This window comes from Vanessa atalanta, chromosome 13 (genome assembly GCF_905147765.1).
Source record: "Vanessa atalanta chromosome 13, ilVanAtal1.2, whole genome shotgun sequence".
Classification (NCBI taxonomy): domain Eukaryota; kingdom Metazoa; phylum Arthropoda; class Insecta; order Lepidoptera; family Nymphalidae; genus Vanessa; species Vanessa atalanta.
This window is the reverse complement of record NC_061883.1, coordinates 12,267,844-12,294,945: the sequence shown is the minus strand read 5'-3', so window position 1 is coordinate 12,294,945 and position 27,102 is coordinate 12,267,844. Positions and strand designations below refer to the sequence as shown.

Below are 27,102 nucleotides of genomic sequence, written 5' to 3'. Positions count from 1 at the left end.
ACACGTAAAGGCGTGTGATAATAGTAAGAGCTACAACTCTTTAGAGTTGTAACTTATCTTATCAAAGTGCAAAGCGATATTAGGTTGTAATTTTAAGAAAATTGACCATAAATTTTGTTCGTCGTGATATTCTTAATGCAATGGGCAATTATTAATCTAATTAAAATTTTACTGTATATTTTATAGCTCACTAATCCCATGAGTAATAAACCTAATTTTTATAACGACATTTCATCGATGATGATGTGCAATTTCAGCTAAATGCTTTAAAAATTAATCAATTTTTGGATTCGATGACATCAGTCATTATCGTGATCAACATTAGTAATATGAACGCGAATTACATACCGCTGTATTTACCCGACTAGTTGTAAACACTGTTAAATGTGACGCGTTATTTATAAAAATATTATTATAATATATAAATTAAATGTAATATCAAAAATATAAAAGCAAGTCACGTTGATAGAGAATTGTCGCAGTCAAGCAAAATTATTTGTGCATTAATTTTCTTCGTGTAACGAGCAATGATCAAAGAAATCTCAACATAATTTCAAAAGACATTTTGAACGACACTCGACTCGATGGAGTGAGAGGAGAATTGTCACCGTCGACCCTATGTACAGAGAAGTCATATAATTTTTGGAACATCTTTCTGAACTATATACTTATTTAATACATTGGTAATATTATATACAATATTCTCTTCTTTTGAGGAGTTCGGAAGTTTTTTTTTATATAATCGGTCTGGAAAATACGGCACTGCAAGAAATTTTAACCATCGCTATCATCGCCAATGCGTCACCGACTTTGGGAACTAGGCTGTTACGTTCTTTGTTCCTGCTGCTTCACTCATCCTTAAGACCGGAACACAACAATACCAAGTGTTACTGTTTGGCGGTAGAATATGTGATGAGGGTGGTTTCCATCCAGATGCACTTGCCCGAAACCCTACCACTAAGAAGATACTGTACCGCGTATTCCATTGTGTCAGATTGTGTCAGATTATAAACACAAAGCACAATAAAATTGTCTTAACTTGTCTAAGTCCCTAGTGTACTAGCTTCTGAATTAATATATCTGCAGGTAGCAATCCATTTTAAATATCAGGTTCGATTACTCAACCAAAAACTTCAATCTATCAATGATAAAAGACATCTAAGTAGGTAAATGAATATGTACAAACATATAATATACATATTCGATATCTTGAGAAAGTAAATTCTATAGCTGCGTAAGTTCCCTTGTTGACATGCTCATTTTTATTCAGCGCTCTCCATTATTATTCATGATAATCGAATATCAAACGCACCGGCTTAATCTTAAAACTAAATACCCGATAGCATCTTTGAGCGAAATTATATTATTAATTTTGCTTTTTTTTTAAATAATTATATCCTATTTCATAATAATATTAATTAATAATTATTTTTAGAACTAAATGATTGAATACAGTAGCTACTGTTTTTTTTGTCGGTTTATTGGTAAAATCTACACTCCACATTGCAAACTGGTAGTAGTTTTCAATCTTGTAAAATTAAAATTCAATGGTGCCTCTAACTACCTATTGTAAAAGAATATTGTTATTATTGATTTGGCTTTAACAGTCGTGCCCAATTCGCATTTATATTATTTAGATAATTTGTTATCATATCATGTATGATGTAAGCTCGAATAGAGGTATTTCCAGAAATATAACTATTGAAATAAATTTATACATTTTTGTTACGACACAGATAGGCGGTTGTCATCAGGTACCACAAAAGCGTGAGTATTTTATGTTAAATATATTGCTTGGCAGTAGAATATATGATGATAGAATATATATGAGTTGTGCCTACCTAGAAGGGCTAGCGCAGTCATCACGTACATCCACCAGATTCATCCATCTACGTTTACTAAGGAAATAGTTGGACGAGTTTAAAAAGCCAGTGGTGATTGAGCCCGAAATCAGCTGAATGTGACCGTGTCATTCATACTATGTATGTTGATTTAATTAATGCAATGATAAGATATGGTTCATGTGTAGCTCAATCAGTACTAGTAATACATTGCTATTAATAAATATTTTCACATTTCGATCTATTAAACTAAGCAACACGTTTTATATTATTTTATTCTTAACTCACGCGAACATAAGTTTATGTTATTTCAAAATACAATCGTTACACTAACTTATTGAGTGTCAAAAATTTACTATCTGTTCGGAAGGAAACACATAAGACCTAAAAAAAACCGCCAAAAGAAATTTAGCAGAATTATCCTTTTTAGCATCAAGTTTTGTTTAAAATTACAAATTCAAATTCAATGAAATATATTGACAGTTTATTTTATATATATATAATCTACTAGGAAGAGAGCCGAGCAAATGGGCCACCTTTGCCTTGCCTTCACCCAAATTCACTGGCACTATAACAAAAAACCATTGCTAACACCACCAATGTGCCGACAACCACGGGATCAAATGTTATATCTGTAACTGTTATGACACTGGCTTATCCCCATTGCACCTATAATCGGCATATATACATATATACATCCTATTGATATAATATATCCAGCTTTATTTAAAATCGATTAACTTGCAATAAGACAATGAACAAACAGATCTACTTCGAAGCCACCCCAACATTTCTGTTAATCGTGGCCGAAGAGTTATACATGCTTATGAATTAGTATAGACGACAGATTACAGATTGGACTACCCCCAAGATAACAGCTTATCTTATTACCTAATAATAAATAGTTCATAAAATGATAAGCGATAAGACAAATCCATCTCAACTGTTATCAGTCTCTCTATTAAATACAATAAAATTGATTTCAAAATGCCATTTTTACTCAAATTCATAATTAATATCACAGATTATCCAAGCTCTCGGCCAATGATATCGCATCTATTCGATGTCAAATGTTATTTGTTTGGCGTTTGTCCGCTTGTGTTTGGTATACATGTGCTTTAAATAACGCAATAGCAACTTCGCATAATCTCCCGCTAATTACACTTCTCATTGTTTCCTCCAAATCTTCAAGAACGAAAACGATAATTAACAATCAGTTAATATAAATCCATTGATAATATACAAGTTTACTCGTATATCAGCATCATATATATATGTATATGTGTATCTTCGTTCTGTGCGTTCACGCATCGTTCAACAGATTAAATTGAAACTTTGTACAGTAAACAATTGTTGTTGACTTGCTTGAAAGTTTCTGATATAAACAATCAACCTACAATAGGTGGCACGGGTCGTATCATATAAATGATTACAACTTAATAATTATGGCATCGCCATGCCTGCTGGCTTTTAGCTAATTTATATATAAAAGCGATCAACGACATTACATATTACGAGATGTCGATCGACGTACAACAACATCCATTTAAAAAAGAAAACATGTTTAAAGATTTAAACTTAATGCACATCTACTCGTATAAAGGAAAACTAATATATATGCTTTATAACATTAAATAAATGCAACAGTTATTAGCGATAATACTTTTGATACAAAATTAAATTCAAACAAACATTGATTCAAACGAGTATTGAGTAAATAATAACAATCGAAAAATAAACGATCGTCGTATAACGATACAAACACGATCATAGTATTATAAATAGATTTCAAAACCGATGACGTTGCGTCGTTAGATGTTCACGAGATGAAAACAAAAAATGACGCATTGTGTATTGTGATTTAATTGTGGAAGGTAACCGACAACATTACGAGGAAACAAATGACCATTACATATATTAATTATAAAACTATTATCATATTTTTTTTCCTATATTACATCAGACGGGCGCAGTTAGCACAGATTTAAACAAATTTCTAAGATATACTTTATCTTTTGGTTTATATTTCCTAATTCGATTTTACTTTTTATTTATTATTTGACAAATTGATTATCCCAATCAAGAAAGAGATATACATTTAGAATATAGCCTCGGCATCCTACGTGTGCAGTTTATTAATAAAGAAAATGATAAGATGTAGATATAATATATCATATAGTACTCCAAAATAGCTTTCCAGCTGAGATTTTTTTTAGAATTATTTTTTAGTTCTGGAGAATGTAGGGGACATTCATACAAACAAAATTTTACCTCTTAATAATAGTAGTGTAAATGAGGAAGAGCGGGGCCTCCCCGCACAGGTTGACTCTTAAATCTTACCAATTATATCGTTACCTACATAAGTAAACGAAGTATTTAAATAATTAAAACGGACGTTTGAATGTTGAAAGACACTAGTGATATTATTTTCAAGATGCTTTAAGCAACTTAACAATCACATTTCACATAGAATTTTAGAAATATCATTTTTATATATATATTTTATGCTATCGGTGGCAAACGAACAGGAGGCTCACTTGATGAAAAGCTACTACCACCGCACATGGATATCAGCGACACCGGGAAACTTGCTGGTGCGTTACCGGCCTTTGATAAATGTGTAGATTGTCTTCTTGAAGGTTCCCGAGTCGTACCGGTTCGGAAGAACCGCCGGAGAGTGATGGTGCGAGGCAGCAAATGATTTAAAAATCACGCTGTTGTGTTATTACGGACATCTAGGTGATGCGGGTGAAACTTCGAATTCTGCCGCGATGTCCGAAAGTGAAATTCAGCAGCCAAAAAATGCGTTAGAAGATGTACAATGATTCAACATCTCTAGGTAAAGCCAGAGGATCAAGCAGATCGGAAAAGGCTTGTACGTCGATAATTTGAGTCAAATGAATAAATACCCTTTCGACACTACGAGTTTGAGCTCCTACACTTTCAAGGTCATACAAATAATCAAAATCATACTTACCCTTTATCATAAGTGAATGTATCAGATATAATTCAAATTGGCACAATTCTAACGAGTACGTCATATTTTAGCTAAATGATAAAATTATTTTATCGCAGTCGTAATCATTCGATAGGACTTCATAACACTCATACGTATTCGATCAGTTTAGATAAGATCATATCGACGTAATGTTTTATCTGGTGTGGAAAAATACATTAATGAGTACCTACGACTACATACATTCAGTGTACATGAAAGAAAGCGTGAGGAGCGTAGGGGGGGGCGCCCTCGTCTGATTATACATCATAACAAGGTATTCTCCGCACTTTTACTCATGCGATATAATATTTTACAACATCGAATATAAATAATAATACAAAATTTGGAAAATCTTAATATAATCAAAAGATATAAAGAAGTGTTTTTTAAAAATTGCGAGTAATGGTATTTACTACCAATTAGTGGCTTTGGCACAAGGAATATAACATCTTAGTTCCCAAGTTTGGAGGCGCATTGGCGATGTAAGGAATGGTTAATATATTTTATATATCAATGTCTATGGGTGGTGGCTACCTCTTACCACGAAGAGGATCAGTTGCCAGTCTGCCTAAATGTTACCTGCTTACTTATATAAAATAGCGGTTAAGAAATACTTACATAAACTTTAATTCGAAATCATTTATCGATTTATCGACTCGACCGATTATAACGAAATAAATTCTGAATGGTAATTGAAAATCAAAATATTACCCTGGACAAAACATCCAACATTCAAGAAAGCAAGAAGAAAAAAAAGTAGTTTTAGTTTAGGCAACTATCAATACCTAGAATTATAACTTAAAAAAAAAACAATTATTATGTATTCACAGACAGACACTTTTATTTATATGTATACATTATTACATGGGTTTTTCCAAATAATAAACCTCTCACTTGCATGATTACTTATATAGATTGTAATAATAGTCGTATTTTCCATCGACGGTTAACCGAAGTATAAACGTAGAGCTATCGTCCAATTACAAAATGGTCATCATATCGATATCGTGTGATAGGCGTATCAGTTTATGGTCCATTTTGAATCTGGTATGAATAATTATGCCAAATCATTAATATTTGACCGAAAAATCTTAATATTTTATGTTATTAATGTTTACTTGTTTACAGACATGTGTTACAAGTAACGTCAGACGACCCTCCGCCCCACATATACTCTGACGAAGACGCGGGCGGAAACGGGTGTATAACGTATTAAGCGGATTTTCTTGCGGCTACGCAAATACATTTTATAGTTGATTTGTCAAATCTTAGCCTCGTGCTGGTGACGTGAAAATTAAATCCTCGAAAAAAAAAAGAAAACCATTCCAGATTTAAATTTATTACATTGAATTTATAGCCAATGGTTCCATGGATGCGCAACTGTTGACTGTCAAATCGTCCTCAGCACTGTTGCTATGACACTCATAGCTCCATTCGGAATTATCCGCTCTAGATTACCAATTTTATCAAACGTAATAATTTTCAATACTATCACAAAGATAAACGAAAGTCATCAATAAAGCAGCTAATTAAATGGCGCTCAATTGCATATTATAATAATAGTGAGGGGGTGAAGTGGGTGAAGGTGTAACAAAAATACTTTCTCATTTATAATATTAGTTAGATAACGCGTGTTGTGGAAGGGATTGACGGTGAGTTATAAGTTCGCCTTTGTTCATGACCAATAACAAAACGGGCTTTCAGAGTAACAGTTATATGTGTATATGTATATCACCGTATAACAAAACTATTTTTTTACCAGTTATGATCCTAGTAACCCATCGATTACTTTCTGAGGCCACTGTAGTGCTTTTTACGTTTCTAAGTGACTAAAATTAATGACCGCGGACGTCCAGTCGATCTATAAACCCGTTACATATTAACACTACGAAGTTACACAATATTAAATATGACTGAGCCGAGATATTGGTTAGAAAACAAGAAATTTAACCGAATACAGATTCAAATGCGAATCAGCACTACTTTTCATGTGCTTTAATAACATCTGACTGCTTTGTTAGTTCAGTGGCTCGAAAAGACCGGAGAGCCCGAGTTCCCGTGTTCGAACCTCAGGTCGGGCAAGTTATCAGATTATTGAAGTTTAAACTTTGTGCACCTGCATGCCTCGGAAAGTACGTAAAGCCGTTTATCCTGAGCGTCAACTCTTTCCGGTTCATCGATTATGATAGAAAGAGAATAGAGACCTGTGTGTGCGCACATTTGCTCACTATACTATGTCCTGAGTAGTGGATAAATCACCCATGAGATTGAAACCAATATATTATGTCATATATAAATTTTCCACAGGTGCCACGAACGTGCATTGAAGCAACGTGGTACAATAAGCTAACACCTTTTCCTCAAATCGAAAAGGTACCTTAGCCCAGTAACGAGACGTTGACAAGCAATTACTTTAGGTTTTTTTTTATTTATATTAATATTAAATTAAATACAAACGTGCTCTATCTACCTAAGCAAAGTTTATAGGTGATAAATGTTTCGGACACGTGGAAAGATGACAAGGTCAAGGGGGCGTCGAACCGGGTGGGAGGGTGAGAGGGTGTGAGGGGGGCGCGGGCGCAGTAGGGCTACCGCTATTTATACGTAATCGATATCGCCGCGCGGCCGTGGCCTTGCCGGCATCGATCCGCGGGACGAGCCCCCGGCTCACAGCCCTAGATTTCAGGATACGAGTCATAATATTTGCGTTATAAGGCGATTTCACGATACGCATATTATTCTCAGACATATGTATATTAATTTATGATACTTAGTTCTTATGTGTTTCAACTTATTTGTATTGTAATGATAACTCCGACTGATCGACCTAACTGATTGCTCTTTTTAATGAAAACATTTGCAACGAAGTCAATACGCAACGAAGTCTTGTCATAAACAATATTGATATCAAATATATAAAGATTTTATTTTAATGTGAGATAAATTACCATTCCCGGCTTAGAGCGGATACATATATGGCTTTATCCAATATTATTATATTACATTGTAAGACATAGTACATACTATAATTCTAATATACTTAATACGATATTCTATAATGAGCCAAGCAATCTCTCCCCGCATCTATATAACGTACCAGTAATCGTTCATATGCTTATTCAACCCACAATTATTATAACATACTATATGTGTAAGCTCAGAACCTTCTCCTCAAAAGGGAGAGGATACTTTTGTCCAGCAGTGGGATGTTAACAGACTGTTAGTTCAGTTTCCTTTACTATATGTGTAAAACAATCTAAAACTCTACTTATAAATTATTACTGATTGATTTAACTCTCTCAATAATCATTTAAAATAAGCATTATAAGTGAGTACAAATTTCAAACTTGAATCATAAACAAAAACTGACCTTGTATTCGCTAAAATTATATTTAAAATATCGTAAAATCTGCGTTATATGTCTGACGAAAGCCTGCGACACGTTTTGTAACATTTGTTTATGCGCAGCATAGCATCACGGTGCATTAAGCTCTGTGACGCTCATTTTCACTTAACATATAAGGATAAGAGGTATTCAAACTGATTCTGAGTTCAATTTTAGATCATAGAGTCGCAACTCTTTTAAAATATTAAGTCATTCTAATGTACAAATGAACAAACTTATTTATATACTTGAGAGATATCTATGTACTATCAAATTAAGTGCTTCATTTGCGCCAAATATAAAAAAAATTACTTAAATACAAATGGTAACTTTACTTTTAATTCAAAACGGTAACATGACGATTCGAATGTGCTTTTACGAGCCTTCTTGAATAATGAACATTTTGATTTTTTGGTTGCAAAAAATGTCTACACTATTTTATGTTTACGAATTATAATAAAAGTATTGTATTCTACTTGCATCGATCAACTTCTACGTATATTCGCCATCCGACTTTAGCGAAATTATCTGTGCCTTTTAAGCATACATCCCCTACGGAGGCGATACCGCCCCCATGGCCTTCCATGAGGCGGTGGAGGATCCGGAGAAAAATAAATAAATATTTTATTTTCTTCATAAATATGCCTATATTTTATCTAGGTATGCGAATTATCTTAACGTTATCATTTTAATAAGCATTACGTACAACTATGTATATCTTATTTGTTTTAGTGTAGAATAAAAAGATTAACGGTGACGAAGTACGAAGGACGAAGAAGTGCAAAGGCGGTTCACTAGCAGTACTTATATTATTTTATTTATCGTCACTATTTCGTTCCAAACAATGATATAAACTTCTGCATAAATCGTTCCATCGCGTTATTAAAGCAATCAATAGGATTAGAAGCGATTCGTTTAATGGCGGTTTATTTGATGAGCTTTGTAACGACGATGTTAAAGATTACAATCGCTTGCTCACTACGAGTAGTACAGAAGTACGTCAGCTCTGTGAAGCTATTTGCCTGATTCGTTCATCCTATCCATTTGACTTGACTTTCTTGAGGACAGAGACGATAAATTTGCGCGAAAATCTGATTACGTCAAAACTTACATCGCTTATTTGGCAGACCTTTTTGAAATATTTAATCAAGTTGTTTTAACACAAGGTGACAAGTTTGATTTAATTAAAACATAAAGCAACGTTGCTGTTTTTGCGAAAAAACTTCTTATATTCAAAAGTTTCTCAGGTGCCAGCCATAAAAAGTGGCCTTTGTTCTTTTTTAGAGTTCAAGCTTGCTTCCATACCAAATTTCATCTTATTCGGTCACGAAAGACAGTCAGGCAGAGTTAGTTTAATACTGCCTCTTCCAATTGAAGTAGGAAAAAAGATAAAAAAAATCCTTAGATTTACGTATTTCATGCGACTTGCTAATAAATGAGCTATATGGTGCACTATTAAGAGTTTATGATTAATATATCTTTATTTATAATACAACACTATTACACTTAACTACTTACTTAAAGTGGAAGTAATTTTACTCCCAAAATACCGATAACAGATTCGTCGACGTTCAAAACGCAATTTTTTCGCAAATCCATAGATTAATTAAACTCTCATATATAACATATCGCCTCATTTTGCTGTCAAATGTTGTTTATTTGGCTTTTTTCTGTTAGGTTATGTAATAAAGTATAAATATGGGATCGAAGTCAAAGGCTCGTTAACTCAAAAACGATCGGTTACTGATTACGATTCTTCATATAAATTTGGCATCAATCGAGTAAAATATAATCAGGATAATCAAGAGTTTTTAATCGAATTCCGTTAGATGTGAAGTGGACGATTGAGCGCGGATCAGTGTAGCTAATTTACTGTCAAAGAGGAACATAATTCACATCACAGAACGTGAATTGCGATTGGTAATACGACATTAACAATTATTTAACGCTGAACCAACCCATCGATTACCTGTCTTTATAATGAACATTTTAATAAACAATAATAATAATAAATTGTCGTTTTATTGGTTTCTGCTTTAATGCTTTATATAATGTATTAACTCCAACAAACGAGTTGGCTCTACTGATCACCAATTTCTAAGAACGCGTAAAATTAACCGAAAAATTTAGGTTCAAATTGAAGTGACACTTGCTTCATTTGTATTTACATTTCAATGAGGAAGTACGTCGTGCGGTAATTCTCATGTGTCGAATGATAAACTGTCACACGTGTATTCAATATCTTACATTAAAGCAGTGTATTGGAATAAGTTCTGATCATTCTTTTCACAAGGAGAAGCCTTACATTTTGGACATTTCTCTTAAATCACTTTTATTGTTTTCTGTTTCTTTAAATTTACTTTAATTTTATCTGAATATATATTGAAATAATAGCAAAATTATTCTCATACAGGGTTGGTCATTTTCAACAACTGAATGGATGAAACTTTGTCACTGGCTTCACAGACACAATTGTCTCGGAGAGAAAACTGCATACAAATATTATAATTTGTTCAAGTACACCAATACATAAAAAAATAATGAATGTGTACTTATTTTATTACACACTTTTTAAACCCCCATAGAATGATTTATATACTGCTTGACTATAATTCTTTAAATTGATTAAATAAAAAAAGCAAAAATGACAAAAAATAATAATATGTATTTTGAATTATTTAAATAACTTTATTTTATTTTATTGAAAAACTTTAACCTTAACTAAAATAAATGAATATACAAAGAGTGTTAAAGGTTATAAACATTGTTTTTAATTATCTCATATGATCAATAACAGTGTCTAATGCAACATAGGACTTAAAATATTTATCAAAAATATTCAAAACATTATATTAATAATACTTTAATACTACTATTTTAATACTTTTGTACCATTTTTTAAAAAGTATTAATAAATATAAAAAAAACACCAATGCAAGTGTTATTTTGTTTCAATGATTTCTTAGAAATAAATTAATATTACTACTCACCTTCAAGTGAAGATGGTTGCTCGGGGTCATCGGCCATATCTTGATGGAAACTATTCTGAAACATAAAGGGAACTATCAGAGATATTTCAAGTAGAAGGAAAAGGGTATTTGAAAATAAAATACTAACACCAAGCTTATAATATTATTTTTTCAGCATGATATCTATAAAATGACAACATAGTCATGTAATATTAAGCTTAGAGATATGTATTGTGTTTCATCTTTTGATGTTAAACATAACATCACTAAATTGAATAGAGATAATTTGGTATGATAATACATTCTAATAATCAAATAAATATATTATTGTAATACACGCTGTATTATGTAAATAAACTAATTTAAGGTGGAATTACACGTATTATTATTCCAGAGTGGAAAGAAACAGTGCGAAGGTCAACATTGTGTTTTGATAGTAACAACATACTTGTTTTTTGGAAAAGCGGGAAATCGTGATAGAAATTAAAGTCAATGTATGGCATTTAACAACAATTGTAGTTATAAACTATGTAAGAGATATATTCATCCTCCAAATATTTAATTTTACTCAGATAATTATTAGTAAAATGAATAATAACCCGTTCCGAACCAGCTGAAGTTCCTAGAACTTGAGACAAGTTTGACAACAAACGACACAGAACTAAAGTATTCCCCACAAAAACAGCGACATTATAGTTTATTTAACAAATTAACACATCACAAATCAGTTAAAGAATATTTAAAGGAATTTTCTTTCAAAACAACTTGAAAGTTGAAATTGTGTTTTGACCAAGTTTTTGACGTCTACTTATGTCGAAAAATTCGTTTTCTACTCTTTGTACACAATGGTCTACAATGACCCATTTCTTTAATTTCTGATTGGCTTTAAAATTCCAACATGAATCTTATTTGTAAGAAGCCAATTAAAATTGCAGAAGTAAATTAATAGATACAAACAAATAAAAAGTATGAAAAATGTAACCAATTAAATTTATCTTTTTAATTATATTTTCAACTTTATGTCTGGAATTAAAGTTAAAGCATTAATTTTTAGAAATATAGTAAATTAAAATAGATTTATTAAATTCAAGCATTTTGATTCCATTAAATTAAGTGTTTATTATGACAATTATTTAACATGCATTTTGCTAATGTACTACTATCTTATTAAATTGTCAAGAGATATGAGTCAAGAGCAATAAAAATCAAAAATAAGATATTTGACGTTTCTCTTAGAGACTTGACGTGATGACTATATAGGATTTGACATTTCGAGTCGAAAACAATACCGTTTGTGTGGTGAGATTATGAGTAATTTCAATCAAGTCTAAAATCTAAACGATACTAAAACATAGTTCAAGATGTTTTCAGCGCTTTTTGGTAAGCGTAGATCTTCTCCTGTAGAAGATGAAACACCTCCTATACCTGGCCCAAAGCCTGACGACGGATTTGTAATAGTCGATCCATCGTCGCCTCGAGGAGGTGGTTTATATCCTAGCGTGAGTGGAATTCCTTATCCTCAGCGGCCCGCGCCAACACCACCAGTGAGAACGAAGCCGATTGCAGACCAAAGTTTCCATTATTTACAAGGTGTTCCTTTTTCACTGTCTCGCGAGTTACAAATGTCGACAAACAAGGACACATTTGCAGCGGAAATTGGTGATCTATTGGCATTTTTAACAAATAGAATGAATATGAAGAATTACGACTACGACTTTACTGCAGAAAAAAGTGTGCTTAAAGAATGTTAAGTTTAATAAATACTTGAACATTTAGTTATTATAATGAAAATGTATAATATCGAATCTATTTATCTAAAAGTGATTATCGTTTATTGTAAGGTATTGTAAAATTAATTTTATATGCATAGAGAAGTTTTAATAAATATTAGAACATTTACAAGGAGATAGGAATTTATTCTATAAAACATAATTCTAAAATACATCAATCATATAAATATTTCTTTTCAATTAAAATTATCTATGATATGTTTTAATTTTATATATATTTTTAAATCCTGTGTTAGGCATTTTATAAGGTGTTCAAATAATGTGCCATTTTACTATTATATCTTTGGACAGTATCACATTGACTAAACTATAAACATGTATGTTGTAATTAGTTATTAGAATATTTTATTGTTACAATTATTAAAATTCTTATCCCTGATATAGTTTTACAATAATAACATTAAAGGAGAATTGTACAAAAAATTGAGTATATATTTACAAAATTTCCAAATATCATTAGAAACGGTGTGATTTGAAGAAAAAAAATATTAAATCTTGCTAGATACTATTTTACATAAAAGTCAATGTTTGATTATAAAATGATCTTTAAATGTTTTATATATAAGTTAATCCATTGCCGTTCATATTATACACATTGCTATCTGATAGAATTCAATATTTTTACATTAATTGTTGGCACTTGTATGGAGTAAAAAAAGGTTTAAAAAAATATTTAAAGTATTTGAATATATGGAACATAATAGCAAATATAGATCTTTTTATAATTGTCAGTGTACTTGTGATTAAAATATTTATGACATGAATCTCGTTAATTATCTACTTGGTTACAGGGAAAACATTCAACATGACTTGAAGCACTATAACAGCTGTTTTCTCTTTATTTGTTGTCCAATTTGAAGAAATCCAATACAAACAACCATTAAGAAGTTAAAAAACTATGCTTCTGATTTTTAAACATATACAGTTACAAATAGACAACTTGTGCATTTTAAGAGGAAGTCAGCACAATTGTTAATATGATTATTGAATGTAGTTATTTGATCTGCACATTGAGATGATCTTGTATGATTTGCATGATTTTTGGTTTTAGGCAAGGTTTAAAACATATACAGATACTAGTATGTATTAGCTATTATTAATATTTTTAAAAGCTACTACATAAATTGAAGGAATATTGCTTTTTCTCCTGCTAATGGTGTAATGTATTAATCGCTTTCAACAATTACTTAAATTTAGTAATATTTTTTTCAGTACATTCAAAATATTGATATTTTTTAATTTGTCCAAATGTGTGTGCTGTGTCTCATTTACTCATAAAGTTTTGTAAATGAATATAAATAATTATAGTGTCTCCATTGCTATTGATAGTTAAAAAATAAAATAATAAACTAGTTTTTTTTTTTATTTCTGTAACATAAAATAAACTATAAATCAAAATGTCTTTAAATTATATATTTACCTTGCAGATCCCTCACTTGATACAAAAATAACATTTACAACAATCTAAAAAATTACCTTAAATAGAAAATTAAATTAAACAATTACACATTTATATAATCTAAGATAAGAGGCAAGTATTCAGTATTCAAAAAACACTTTTAGCCCTATTAAGTGTGCAATTTATGTACTATCAGACGAATAAATAGACCACAACATCACTGAAGTACATTAGCACATTTATTTGATTAATTTAACGGAAAATTTATAAATATAATATCTTACACAGTAAACAAATTCTTAAACATTTAAAGCAAATATATATTTTTTTTATATAAAAAGTAGAAATTTGATAACCATGACAGTACAATGATAGAAGGGTTGTAACATTCATTAGTATACATTAAAAAGTTTAGATAATTGCAGCCAGACCGCATATAAATGCAACAATAATGAAAAATGGTAGCCATGTCTTCATAAATGCACCAAAGCTGAAAAAATACAAAATAATGATAAGTTCATTTATTGTTATTGTAAACATTAATATTAATAGTAGTCTTTAAAGGAATAGGCTTAATCAAATGTCACTTACCTTACGTATTTTGAGTATGGTATCATGTAGAGAGCAAGCTTAACCATATTCCAGTTCTTGCAACCATTGTAGTTCATGATATTTAGAGCTGTAGCTACATGTGAGTGGCAGTTATCATAGAATATTATGTGCTGAAAAATAAATTATTATTATAGAAATCAAATTAATATGGATTACTATCTTTATTTTTTTTTTAATATTTATATTATGTTAAAGAAATAACATATCATGCCATATTTTTCTATCAAATAACATTTTTCAATAAAGAATATTAGTCAAATGTTTTATAAAGTGTAATAAACAGTATGATAAAGACTAACCATTCTTTTTTTGTATATTTCTGATGATTCTGCAACTGCTGCATCCCAGCCAGCCTGTCCATTATTTGCTCTCTGTGGTGATAGCTGCCAGTACTTAGTGGGGTTCCCAAAAGCCATAAGATCTTCTGACACAAAATATGGACCAGCAAAGTCTCGTATCACTCCATTTGACATGCAAATACCCATGTGTCCAAGAAAAGGAAATATCCATCTGTATAAGAGATACTTAATTTTATTATAAACAAGTTCCTTAGGTGATTCACTGTCTTTAAAGGCATTTCTTGCGTATAAATGGTCTAAGGCATTAAATTTACCAGTTACCGTTCTTAAAATAAATTAATTTAAAAAAAAACTTGCGTTAAAACTGGTATAGGCGTCCAAACAATGCAGTATGGGTATCGCGCCCGGGCATGATCAATGGGATCCATAAGTACTGCTTGCTCACGATCACTCAAGTCAATAGGACTACCAGGACTTTGATCACTATTCATTGTTAATAAAAAAACTCAAGCAATTAAAAAATCCATAGCTTAAAATCAATAATATGTTCTTGATTAAGCAATATTCGATACAAATTATAATTTCAGTAAAATTTAAAGAGAAACAATTCGAATATTTCAATAGCTTCCAATTAATGTTTTAATGTTTTTATAGTGACAATTGACAATTCATACATTATCTAAATAAATTGTGTACTGTCACTGTAATAAATTAAAATTTTCATTTTTCAATTTCGTGAATGACTTTGACTTTGACGAATGGAAACTAAATTATTTTGTGTAAACGAAATAATGAGTGCGTTCCATTTAAGCGATTATATTTATAACAACCAAAATATGTTCGGGGATAAAAATAACATTAAAACTATTTTATATTAACCGACAAACGTATTTATTTTCGTTCACACTGAGCTCACAATCAGAACAACCCGTCTGAAGAGGTAGTTCGAAGGAGAGGGAGAGGGCTGAGAAATTTTTAAAAGTTTCTTACTCTTTCTCCCTATGTCTTCTATTATTAACGATTGAATACAACTAATTTTTTAACTTATTTTTTTGTTATTGTTTTTAATTCACAGAGGATTTAAATTAAAAAAAAAATCTTGACCTCTACCTCTAACTTTGTTAATTTATTTAATTTGTCCTTATATTCAATATATAAAATATAGTGAAAACAACTTCGATCCAAGAGAGTGTTCTGCGACACCTTTCGTATCACGTAATCACTCTAAGGCTTAGAATCTAAGCTTATTATTTTCGAACTCGTGATTTGTAACGTTTACGTAAGCGGTTGAATTTTTGATTGTTACGCTTTTGTTGAATGGGAGAAGCCGCGGTTGTGAGCGTGATTATGAGTACTTAACGAAATAAGCCCTTTTCGGTCTCATATGTATCACACTTTTAGTTAAAATATTTATCTGCAAAGGATAAAATAATATAATTAAGTAAATAATCAAAGTTTAAAGTACATCGCAAAAGCACTACCAAATTTTGAGTTGAAATGGCTTTAACTAGATCATTCACTCTTCAAACCTGAACATAAAAATACTAATTACAGCCTTTCGGTGGTAAAACACTCGATTATACCTAGTCAGACGAGCTTGCACAAAGCCAGATAAAAAAGTTTTATTTTTATCATGTTATCCTGTTCCGGAAGAACTTTTTTCTATTATAATCGTTTGGTCCGTTGTAGTTTTTAAAGACCTAATATCAGAATCCATTATTATTTTTTTTACTTCTATAAAATATTATCATGTTTTTAAGGATGCGATGAGTATTGCCTTTTGCCACAAAATATTACTGGCGTTGGCAGCCCTGTATAGGTTGTCAAAAGTTTCATATCTGTCAGTTGTTGTTGATTAGTATTGTTGACGAAAAATGCTTGGCGCCAAGGCGCCCTAAAATTGCTGTAGACATTGTTTTATTTTGATATACATTAATATAAACACAAAATGCCTGCATTTTTAAAGTACATTGATATGGAAAACTTCAAGTCCTATCGGGGGCATCACCGCATAGGGCCTCTGAAGTCTTTCACCGCCGTCGTGGGTCCGAATGGATCAGGTAATATTAACCAGTTATAGTAATTTTTTTTAGAATCATTTAAAATAGGTATTATGCTAACTTCGTCAAAATGTTTTAGGTAAATCAAACTTTATGGATGCCGTAAGTTTTGTAATGGGTGAAAAAACTTCTCTTCTTCGTGTAAAGCGGCTCAGTGATTTAATTCATGGTGCCTCAATTAACAAACCTGTCTCCAGAAGGTAAATATTCAATTTATACACTTCGTCACATTTAAATTGCTTTATAGTTCGTTAAAACTTTCATTCATTACATACTGTTTTAGACTGAAATCAATGAACTAAACAGTTTGTTAAAAAGCAAATTTACGATAAAAAATTATGTTCTTTCAGCGCATCTGTGACAGCAACATTTATATTAGAGGATATGACAGAGAAGCACTTTCAAAGATCTGTTATAGGACAATCGTCTGACCATAAGATTGATGGACAGGTAATAAAATTCAAATACTTTCAGACCATGGTAACTCTTATATGTAGTATGTTTACAAAGTAATTATATTATTTCAGAATTTTTAAGTAGATATTGTGAATTATTTTACTCACCTTTAGCATTCCTGAGTTTATTACAGTAAGTTATTAAGAAAGTTGTTCAGTTTGTTTTATTGGTCCTCTCGAAATATGAATTTATTGACCAAATTCTTGTGTATAAATTATTATTATCTTGTTTTTAACTATAAATATTGTGATATATTTGTTGAATATCAATAAATATTCTAATTCTCATTAAATCTATAAAAGTTATAACAAGAAGTAAAATGTTTTTGTTTGTATGTACTCTTGTACTATGGAACTAATGACCCAATTCTAAAGAAATTATCACTGGTAGAATTTCTGCTCATATATTCTGAATAGTATCACAAATACAGTTTATTTTTGTCTTTTACAGTCAGTGGCAGTAAGCCAATACTTGTCAGAGCTGGAAAAGCTCGGCATCAATGTGAAAGCGAAGAACTTCCTTGTATTCCAAGGGGCTGTGGAAAGTATTGCTATGAAAAACCCCAAAGAGAGAACTGCACTTTTTGAGGAGATAAGTGGGTCAGTGAGAAATAATTTTAAACTTTGTGATATATTTTTATAAAAGTGAAAAGTTTAAAAATTTAAGTTAATGTGAAAAGTATAAAAGTTTTTTATACAATTCTCTGCAGGTCTGGAGTTTTAAAAGAGCAATATGAAGCATGCCGTGCTGAAGTGAATCGTGCTGATGAGGAAGCTCAGTTTTCTTATCAAAAGAAGAAGGGTGTAGCAGCAGAACGGAAGGAAGCCAAGTTTGAAAAGGAGGAAGCTGAGAAATACACAAGATTGAAGGAAGAGTTGGTAAGGTTTTGCTTGGAAACTATTAAAAAATAATTTCAATAAAGTTTGTTACTTAATTTGTATGACTGAGACACATAGTTTTCTTCCCAAAAAGACAATTATTGTGGAATAAGAAGTTGCTGTACCCATCAATCAAAAGAAATAATTATTGATATGAAATGTAACGAAAAATAATCTATCCTAATTTACTGACGAAATGATCTCTCTTTTTTTCTTCAGCAACAACAAAAAGTCGAACTTCAATTATTTCATCTGTATCACAATGAGAAAGACATCCAAGCGGCTGAGGAAGAGTTGCAACATAAGCAGACGGAGCTGACCAAGGTGGAGAAGAAACGGCAGAAGGCGGAGGATGCTCTAAAGGAGAAGAAAAAAGAATCTGGAACTGTGCAACGGGAGCTTGCTAAGATTGAACAAGACATACGAGAAGTGGTAAGTTAATTGTCATTGCACTTGAGTACCACATTTCTCTAAATATCTATTGTGGTTGTTACTGCTTTATTGGTGTGATGGAGATTTGTAAGGTCTGGAAGGACTGACAGGAAATTCACCATATTATTAATATTCCTAGTCTGGTTGACAGCTTTTGCACTCTAGGGCTTCACCAAGCAATTTCAATGGCAAGCAGCTCTTAAAAATTTGATAAATTGAATTTAAGCAATTGCAGGAATAATTTTATTTTATTAATAATATGTATATTAACACATAACAAATAACCTCCGAAAAGACCTTAATTTTTTTTTTACAAATATTCAATGTTAACTAGTCGAATATTGCTAGAAAATATGATAATGTCATAATATTAATTGTGTTTGATGTACACAGGAAGCGGAGGTCTCCAAGAAGCGTCCGACCTTCATCAAGGCGAAGGAGCGCGTGACGCACACGCAGAAGAAGCTGGAGAGCGCCGTCAAGACGCTGGAGCAGGCCCGGAAGGCGCACGAGGCGCACCAGGCGGACATCAGGTCAGCACCCACTGCGATATGACTATACATAGATTTCTCGTGTTTATAATGCACATTAATAAACACAAACAAAAGTAGTATCGGATACTATAAACAATATTTTTCGGCTCATTTACCTTAGTTTTGTTTTGCTATGAGAGTGTAACTGGAATAATATGTATGCAGTAAGCTGGAGGAGGAGCTGCGGCAGGTGGAGGAGCAGAAGGCGACTTGGGAGGCATCCATTCTCGGTACCAGCGCCTCGCGAGCAGACGTGCATCTCGAGGAAGCGCAGGTTTCGACGTTTTGTCGACTGCCATGGTCTTTTTACTCATTTCTCTTCAAAAAATTAGTCTGTATGATTCATACGTATAATTCTTTCGCAGATTCGAGAATACGAGGAGCTGAAGATGGAGGCGTCCCGCCAGGCGGCGCGCTACCTGCAGGAGCTGGACTCCGTCAACCGAGAGCAGAAAGCGGACCAGGACCGGCTGGACAACGAGATGCGGCGCAAGGGGGAGGTCGAGAACAAGCATCGACAGAAGGTGAGCCCGACGGGACGCGGCGCGACCGAGGCCGAGGCCGACGCTGACGCGACCTCCGTTGCAGGGGCACGAGCGCAACGAGGCCACGAAGCGCGTGGAGAAGCTGAACGAGCACATCAAGAGCTCGGAGCAGGCGCTGGAGGAGCAGCGGCGCCTGCGGGCCGAGCTGCAGGCCGACGTGGGCTCGTGCCGCGGGCGCGCCGCGGCGCTGCAGGCGGCGCTGGAGGACGTGGCGGCGCAGCTGGGCGACGCGCGCGTGGACAAGCACGAGGAGGCGCGCCGCCGCAAGAAGCAGGAGATCGTCGAGAGCTTCAAGCGCGAGATCCCCGGCGTGTACGACCGCATGATCAACATGTGCCAGCCCACGCACAAGCGCTACAACGTGGCCATCACCAAGGTGCTCGGCAAGTACATGGAGGCCATCGTCGTCGACACCGAGAAGACGGCGCGCCGCTGCATCCAGGTGCTCAAGGAGCGCATGCTGGAGCCCGAGACCTTCCTGCCGCTCGACTACATCCAGGCGAAGCCGCTGCGCGAGCGGTTGAGGTGCGGGCATCGTGCGATATGTTTTGAATTTTGGACAACTCGATGTTGACACTTCATTGACTATGATATGCGAGTTGGAGCGACGCACTTAATTGGTCCATTGGTCCGCAGAGACATCAAAGAACCCAAGAACGTGAAGCTGCTGTTCGACGTGCTGCGTTTCGAGCCGGCCGCCATACACCGCGCGGTGCTGTTCGTCACCAACAACGCGCTGGTCTGCGAGACCCCCGAGGACGCCTCGCGAGTGGCCTACGACCTCGATCGCACCAAAAACAGCAGATACGACGTCAGTCACGACTCATTCGGCATCAGCTTGTGATGTTCCTAAATGTTTACCTTCACCCCCTTTTACTCCTTTATAATTGATAAAGGAGTAAAAGGGGTTATTGTATAGTTATCAAAAAGTATATGTTTATTTTAATCTTAATATAAATGTATACTGTTTCATTATATCATAAGGTGTAATGTAAGGTATGATACTCGGTAGGCCCTCGCTCTGGACGGCACGTTCTACCAGAAGTCCGGCATCATCTCCGGCGGCTCGCTGGACCTCGCACGTAAAGCCAAGCGTTGGGACGAGAAGCACCTCTCACAGCTGAAAGCCAAGAAGGTCGGTCTTGTTGTAGTATTGTTTATATATTTCCTACTTATATTAATGACAAAAGTATGGCTACTTAAGCTGATAATAAACTCTAATGATCATAGTCTAATATAGACTGTTTTATCCCATGGAGGGAAAATATACAAATATTATTTTTGGTAGAATTATAGATTCAGCACATTATTAGAGAGCTATCTTTTCTCGTGTCTGAATGACTCGGATGGAAGTTATTAAATACAAAATTGATGCAAACAGGAGAAGCTGACGGAGGAGCTACGCGAGTCCATGAAGAAGTCCCGCAAGGAGTCCGAGCTGACGACGGTGGACTCGCAGATACGCGGCCTGGAGTCCCGCCTCAAGTACGCGCTCACCGACCGCGACGCCACGGTACGCGCACGCCGCCCTGACAGTTGTTGTTATATTCTGTACACATTTTGATTCTGTAGGATATTTGATACATGTATCATAGTTACATATTAACTTCACACAATAAATATCGTAAGGGTTGTAGATGCCTTTAGACGAATAAAATATTGTTGCTGCAACCAACACGAAGCCAAATTTGTTACAACATTGCAACAAATTAAAGATTAATTAACTATTAAAAATTATATTGTATTGTGATGTCGACAGTCCGCTCGGACTCTAAACAGTAGCGTTCCTGAAACACGACGAACGCTCCACGGTAATAGTGTCGCCGTGTAAGTGAAACCGAAACATTTAATTTGTGAAAATGTTGCAGCTAAAACAAATAAGCACTCTCGACGCGGAGCTCGCGGAGCTGGAGCGCAAGATTGAGATGTTTGGGGTGAGTTCATTGTTCGTTTATAACTATTATTCGCTTGTAACTGGATACAGTACAGTGCCAAAATGAAAACTTTTATTATTAATAAAAGTTTTAGTAATATTTTTTTTCAATTGTTTTCAAATAATTGAAAAATAATGTAATTTTGATATATACATATAATAAATATTAATTATATACTCCGGTGCAGCCTCAAGTCGAGGAGATCGAGCGCACGATCTGCGCGCGCGACGCCAAGATACAGGAGATCAAGGAGAACATGAACAACGTCGAGGACGTCGTCTTCAGAGGGTTCTGCCGGGACATCGGCGTCGCCAACATACGGTATGTCTGCTGACATCTCGTACCTTTTAAACGGGAACGAGCACACTCGCCGGAAGCCATCAGAATAGCCACAATTATCGTTCATCTTTCGAACGGTTCATTGAGATCAAAATATACAAATGCGTTACCGAGCGAACACGCTGAAGCCTCTCTTTTCCTCTCTTATCGTCTCCTACCTATCGCAGGCAGTACGAGGAGCGCGAGCTGCGCGCGCAGCAGGAACGCGCCAAGCGCCGCATGGAGTTCGAGGCGCAGATAGACCGCATCGCTTCCAACCTGGAGTTCGAGCGCTCGCGGGACACGCAGAGTGAGTACGCCCCCCACCCGCGCCCTCCCCTCACACACATCGAACACACTACAGCGAGCCTTGCGTGCGCAGAGAACGTGACGCGGTGGGAGCGCACGGCGCAGGACGGCGAGGACGAGCTGGAGGCCAGTCGTCAGGCCGAGGCCAAGCAGCGCCAGGACATCGACCGCGAGCTGCGCCGCGCCGACGCGCTCAAGGCCGACCGCACCGCCGCGCGCGCGCAGCAGGAGCGCGCCGACGACGCCGTCAGCGCCGTGAGCAGCCGCCCCCCACCGGCTCGCCCCGCCCCCGCGCCCCGCACTGACCCGCCCTCTGCCCGCAGGCCCGCAAGGAGGTGGCCAGCATCCAGAAGGACATCGCCAGCGTGCAGAAGCAGATCGCGAGCATCGAGGCGCGCATCGAGAGTCGCCGCAGCGAGCGACACAACATCCTGCGCCAGTGCAAGGTGACCCCGACCGCCGCTATCTGTTTGGAGGCGAGCGGTGAACCTTCCATCGTATCGTAGCAAAATATTTTTAATCGTATCATATTCGTATTCAGATCGACGACATAATGATTCCACTGCTGGAGGGCAGCCTGGATGACACGGCGGAGGGCGAGTCGGAGCAGTCGAGCGCCTCCAGCGCACAGTTGCACCTCCGAGACTCCAGGTTGCTTTCGATCTTTCTATGACAATTGTATGCTATATTCGACGGTACTGTAAACAGAAACTCAATTAATATTGTAGCGTATGTTTGTTTTTTAATTTCGTTAAAGTATTCATAAACTTAGTTCTAACCAAGATTCTACTTGTTCCAACTTAAATTTGGCCAATTGAGTTAAAAAAAAAAGCAGACTCTGGATTTAACTCTCCTGTTTGTCAAATGTAATCAGAATCGATTTAGTATTTGTATTGAAGCACCAGTAACAGTGTCTCGTGTCAGGCTGCGCGTGGACTACCGCTCGCTGGGCGAGGCGCTGCGAGAGCTGGAGGAGCCGGACGAGATCAAGCGGAAGGCAGACAAGCTGCAGAAGAGCATCAACTCGCTGCAGAATACCGTCGACAAGATACAGGCGCCCAATATGAGGGTACAGTTAGCTTTACATACTAACAGTATTTTTTATATAAAAGCGGTTGGTCGAATGGGCCTCCCCATGGCAGTAGCAAGTGGTAATCACCTATGGGTGGTATAGACATGGAGACAGCAAGGAATATTAACCGTTCCTTACATCGCCAATGCTCCATAACCTTAGGAAATAAAAAGTTATGTTCCTTGTGCCAATAGTTACACGGTTAATTCAATTTTAAAATCGAAACAACAATTTTTATTGTTGTTTAACGGTAGAAAATGTGATGAGTGATAAGTATCAGAGTGGTAGCAGAGCGTAGTAGATACGTACAAAACCCAAAACTACAACCATAAGTTGCTCACTAACAACCAAAAAATGTCCCATCCATTTAACATTTACTATCCTCTTTAGGAGCATTTTAGAGGGCTTAGAGGTTATTCTATCGTAATTATCTAGTTTCTAACGATGTTCTAACGATATTATAATTTCAGGCAATGCAAAAATTGAATGAGGTGCGGGAGAAGGTGAACGCAACGAACGAAGCCTTCGTCGCGGCGAGGAAGCGCGCGCACAAAGCTAAGCTGGCATTCGAAAAGGTCGAACCGAGTTCATCGATATAATTACCATTAACTTTTTAATGTATTGTTCGTGAATTAAGTATATGTATATAATGAATTTTATTTGTATACTTTATTTATTGTATTTTTTTTTCAATTGGACCTTATCTCTTGGACCTCTGTTCCATGTGACTTTATACATTCAGATAATCTGTTATTTAGCAATGTTACATATTATATGCATTAAGAGTGTACCGAAAAATAGATTAATAAATAATATTATTGTCTAATGTCTAATTTTTCAGGTGAAAAAAGAACGTCACGACAAGTTTATGATGTGCTTCGAGCACGTCGCTAATGAAATCGACGCCATTTACAAGGTACGGAAAATAAAATAAAAACTTGTTGTCATGTCAGTATATTATATATTCTAAATGTGCAATCCCTCGGCAGGCGCTGGCCATGAACCAGTCCGCGCAGGCGTTCCTGGGCCCCGAGAACCCCGAGGAGCCGTACCTGGACGGCGTCAACTACAACTGCGTGGCGCCCGGCAAGCGCTTCCAGCCCATGTCCAACCTCTCTGGAGGGGAGAAGACCGTGGCCGCGCTCGCGCTGCTCTTCGCGATCCACAGGTATGTCTGCCGAACTGGCTAGCAGTCCTAGGACGATCTAAAGTGTCACTAAAATATTAGATCCAGACGTTGCCACTGTCTTCATGTTCTTAGCCTTTTCTTTTACATGATCATTCTTATTATCTAATGACGATGACGATGTTGTTTAGTTTTATATGCACCCTTTGAAGTTCAAACAGTTTTATATGAACAAAAGTATCCAGAGCAAAATAAAAGCATATGATTAATGTAGTAAAAATTATAATTTTAGGCAATGCAATAATTTAATGAGGCGCAGGAAACTTGCAACTTGCAACAATTTAATTTTAATATTACGAACTATCGTTACTATTATCAGTGCCTACTGTATGAATTTACCCTAATTATCAAAGGCTGAAATCTGATTAAACACTTATGATTCAGCTTCCAACCGGCGCCGTTCTTCCTGTTGGACGAGATTGACGCGGCGCTGGACAACACGAACATCGGCAAGGTCGCGTCTTTCATCCGCTCCAAGAAAGGCTCGCTGCAGACAATCGTCATCTCGCTCAAGGAGGAGTTCTACGGCTGCGCAGACGCACTTGTAGGCATTTGCTCGGAGGTAATGATTGTATTATACGCAAAGCTTATATCTGAGAGTAAGTCAAGAATCATGCCCATAATAAAAATTAATACAATTACCGAGATTCATTCTAATTCTAAAATCGATTAAAATATTCTACAAGTGTCGGTAGCAGTAAGTATCAAGTTATTTATCTGTGTACATATATGTAATGCACGTTTCTTTTTGCTTGCAGCCGGCCGACTGCCTCGTCAGTGACGTCATCACACTCAGTCTTGAAAGTTATAATGACTAGATTTAATTTGCTGTTATTCCATAGTTATAAGTTATTGTATTATGACATTACTCGGCCAATATCTCTTTATGTATATGATTAATTAAAAATAATAAAATTCAACTTGAAACAAACTTTTTCATTTCTCGTCATCAAATAAAAATACAATTATCAATATCGAGCTCTTTATTTACAATAAAATATCTATCTTACAATATTAACTACATTTATTTAACGTAACACTCAAGTAATAGCACATTATGCGGATTATCGTGACAGTTAAGTAAATAACATACATTTAGTGTTGCATATCGATAGTCCACTATCGATAGACTATCGATAGTTAAGGTGTAAGCGATACTATCGATAGTCTATCGATAGTATTGTCACGTGTCTATACCATCGATAGTTTCCCATGAGCAATACTATTGATACTATCGACAGTTTTGCAAAATCCGTTACTTTTAACCTAAACTATCATAGTATCGATAGTTTTGTGCTATCGATAGCCAGTAATTTCCGATAGTATTGCTTTCTCAAGATAAGTAATTTAGTAGGCCAACTATAGTGCATATTTAGATAAATGAAATTATATTATTAGAATAAAGGCATTTTATGCGGAATAAGGAATAATGAAAATTTTAATGTGAAAAATGTTGTTTGATTTATGAATAAACATTATAAATAATCATAACATTAAAAAATCTTTTAGGAGGTTGGTGGCATTACAATGAAACTTTTGTAGTAATCTTGAGTCTAGCGATTAGAATACATTACGAATACATTACTTACATTAAAAAACCAATACTATCAAAAAATCGCTGGCTATCGATAGTCCAAAACTATCAATACTATCGATAGTAGCAATAGTATTGCTTAGCGATACTATCGATAGTATTGCCACTATCGATAGTATTACTCACGGAGAGCTATCGATACTATCGATAGTATTGATCAAAACGATACTATCGATAGTACTATCGATATCCTGAATAGTTTTCGAGGTCAACTATCGATAGTCAAACTATCGATAGTTCTGCAACGCTGGTACATTTACATCGAGTTTCTAAAACGGTAATGAGACAATACTGCACGCTCATTGGTCGCCTACATTGATATCGGCTACCACGACCAATCAAAAATCAGATTAAAGAAAAATATGTAATTTGGATACCGTTTCTGAAGTTTAATCTGATAATAATGGAGGCAGTGTCTACCGCCTCAACAGATGTTTGAAAATGTGTGTATACTCTATTCCAATCGTAAGAGGACAAAAGACATAAACAATA

The 27,102-nt window shown here is 35.1% G+C and overlaps 4 protein-coding genes across 9 annotated transcripts in view; 2 read left to right on the top strand and 2 right to left on the bottom strand.

Moving 5' to 3' along the window:
- LOC125068033 (histone deacetylase 7) overlaps positions 1-11,985 on the bottom strand; it is a 69,991-nt gene extending 58,006 nt beyond the window's left edge. Inside the window, exons 1-2 of one of the 5 annotated variants that reach the window (XM_047677000.1) lie at positions 11,793-11,985; positions 11,215-11,269 (exon numbers count right to left, since the gene is read on the bottom strand). In XM_047677000.1, the coding sequence (XP_047532956.1) occupies positions 11,215-11,251 (37 nt within the window). In that variant the 5' untranslated portion in view covers positions 11,252-11,269; positions 11,793-11,985. The remainder of the gene's footprint in view (positions 1-11,214; positions 11,270-11,792) is intronic. The other 4 variants (XM_047676999.1, XM_047676997.1, XM_047676994.1 and 1 more) reach the window with 4 other exon arrangements.
- A 569-nt stretch (positions 11,986-12,554) lies between these two features.
- LOC125068380 lies at positions 12,555-12,944 on the top strand. Its single transcript, XM_047677478.1, has one exon. The coding sequence runs from the start codon at positions 12,555-12,557 to the stop codon at positions 12,942-12,944; it is 390 nt and encodes a 129-aa protein (XP_047533434.1).
- A 1,444-nt stretch (positions 12,945-14,388) lies between these two features.
- Positions 14,389-15,997, bottom strand: LOC125068035 (transmembrane protein 222). Its single transcript, XM_047677004.1, has 4 exons — positions 15,651-15,997; positions 15,294-15,504; positions 14,974-15,104; positions 14,389-14,872 (listed from the first exon to the last, which is right to left on the bottom strand). The coding sequence occupies exons 1-4, from the start codon at positions 15,782-15,784 to the stop codon at positions 14,794-14,796; spliced, it is 555 nt and encodes a 184-aa protein (XP_047532960.1). The 5' UTR covers positions 15,785-15,997; the 3' UTR covers positions 14,389-14,793.
- A 1,155-nt stretch (positions 15,998-17,152) lies between these two features.
- On the top strand, positions 17,153-25,937 carry LOC125068032 (structural maintenance of chromosomes protein 1A). Of its 2 annotated transcripts, none has more exons than XM_047676993.1 (25): positions 17,153-17,353; positions 17,433-17,553; positions 17,704-17,803; positions 18,260-18,408; positions 18,519-18,687; positions 18,907-19,119; positions 19,513-19,652; positions 19,818-19,926; positions 20,018-20,176; positions 20,241-20,722; positions 20,834-21,008; positions 21,210-21,332; positions 21,579-21,710; positions 22,066-22,131; positions 22,319-22,452; positions 22,638-22,647; positions 22,987-23,013; positions 23,082-23,204; positions 23,300-23,409; positions 23,683-23,827; positions 24,301-24,405; positions 24,672-24,746; positions 24,820-24,998; positions 25,401-25,578; positions 25,775-25,937. In XM_047676993.1, exons 1-25 carry the CDS (start codon positions 17,242-17,244, stop codon positions 25,832-25,834), a joined length of 3,396 nt encoding a protein of 1,131 aa, XP_047532949.1. In that variant the 5' UTR covers positions 17,153-17,241; the 3' UTR covers positions 25,835-25,937. The 2 variants fall into 2 exon arrangements, with proteins under 2 accessions (XP_047532949.1, XP_047532948.1); XM_047676992.1 differs by having other exon boundaries at positions 22,638-22,759; positions 22,832-23,013.
- Positions 25,938-27,102: the final 1,165 nt, after the last annotated feature.

Bases quoted from the DNA above. Each gene is read 5' to 3' on its own strand.
- LOC125068380 (XM_047677478.1), top strand. From the start codon at position 12,555: ATGTTTTCAGCGCTTTTTGGTAAGCGTAGATCTTCTCCTGTAGAAGAT.
- LOC125068035 (XM_047677004.1), bottom strand. From the start codon at position 15,784: ATGAATAGTGATCAAAGTCCTGGTAGTCCTATTGACTTGAGTGATCGT. The intron at 15,105-15,293 runs GTTAGTCTTTAT...TTTATTTTTCAG, and splicing joins AAATATACAAAAAAAGAATG to CACATAATATTCTATGATAA. The intron at 14,873-14,973 runs GTAAGTGACATT...GTATTTTTTCAG, and splicing joins CCATACTCAAAATACGTAAG to CTTTGGTGCATTTATGAAGA.
- LOC125068032 (XM_047676992.1), top strand. From the start codon at position 17,242: ATGCCTGCATTTTTAAAGTACATTGATATGGAAAACTTCAAGTCCTAT. The intron at 22,453-22,637 runs GTATGTCTGCTG...TACCTATCGCAG, and splicing joins ATCGGCGTCGCCAACATACG to GCAGTACGAGGAGCGCGAGC. The intron at 25,579-25,774 runs GTAATGATTGTA...TTTTGCTTGCAG, and splicing joins TTGTAGGCATTTGCTCGGAG to CCGGCCGACTGCCTCGTCAG.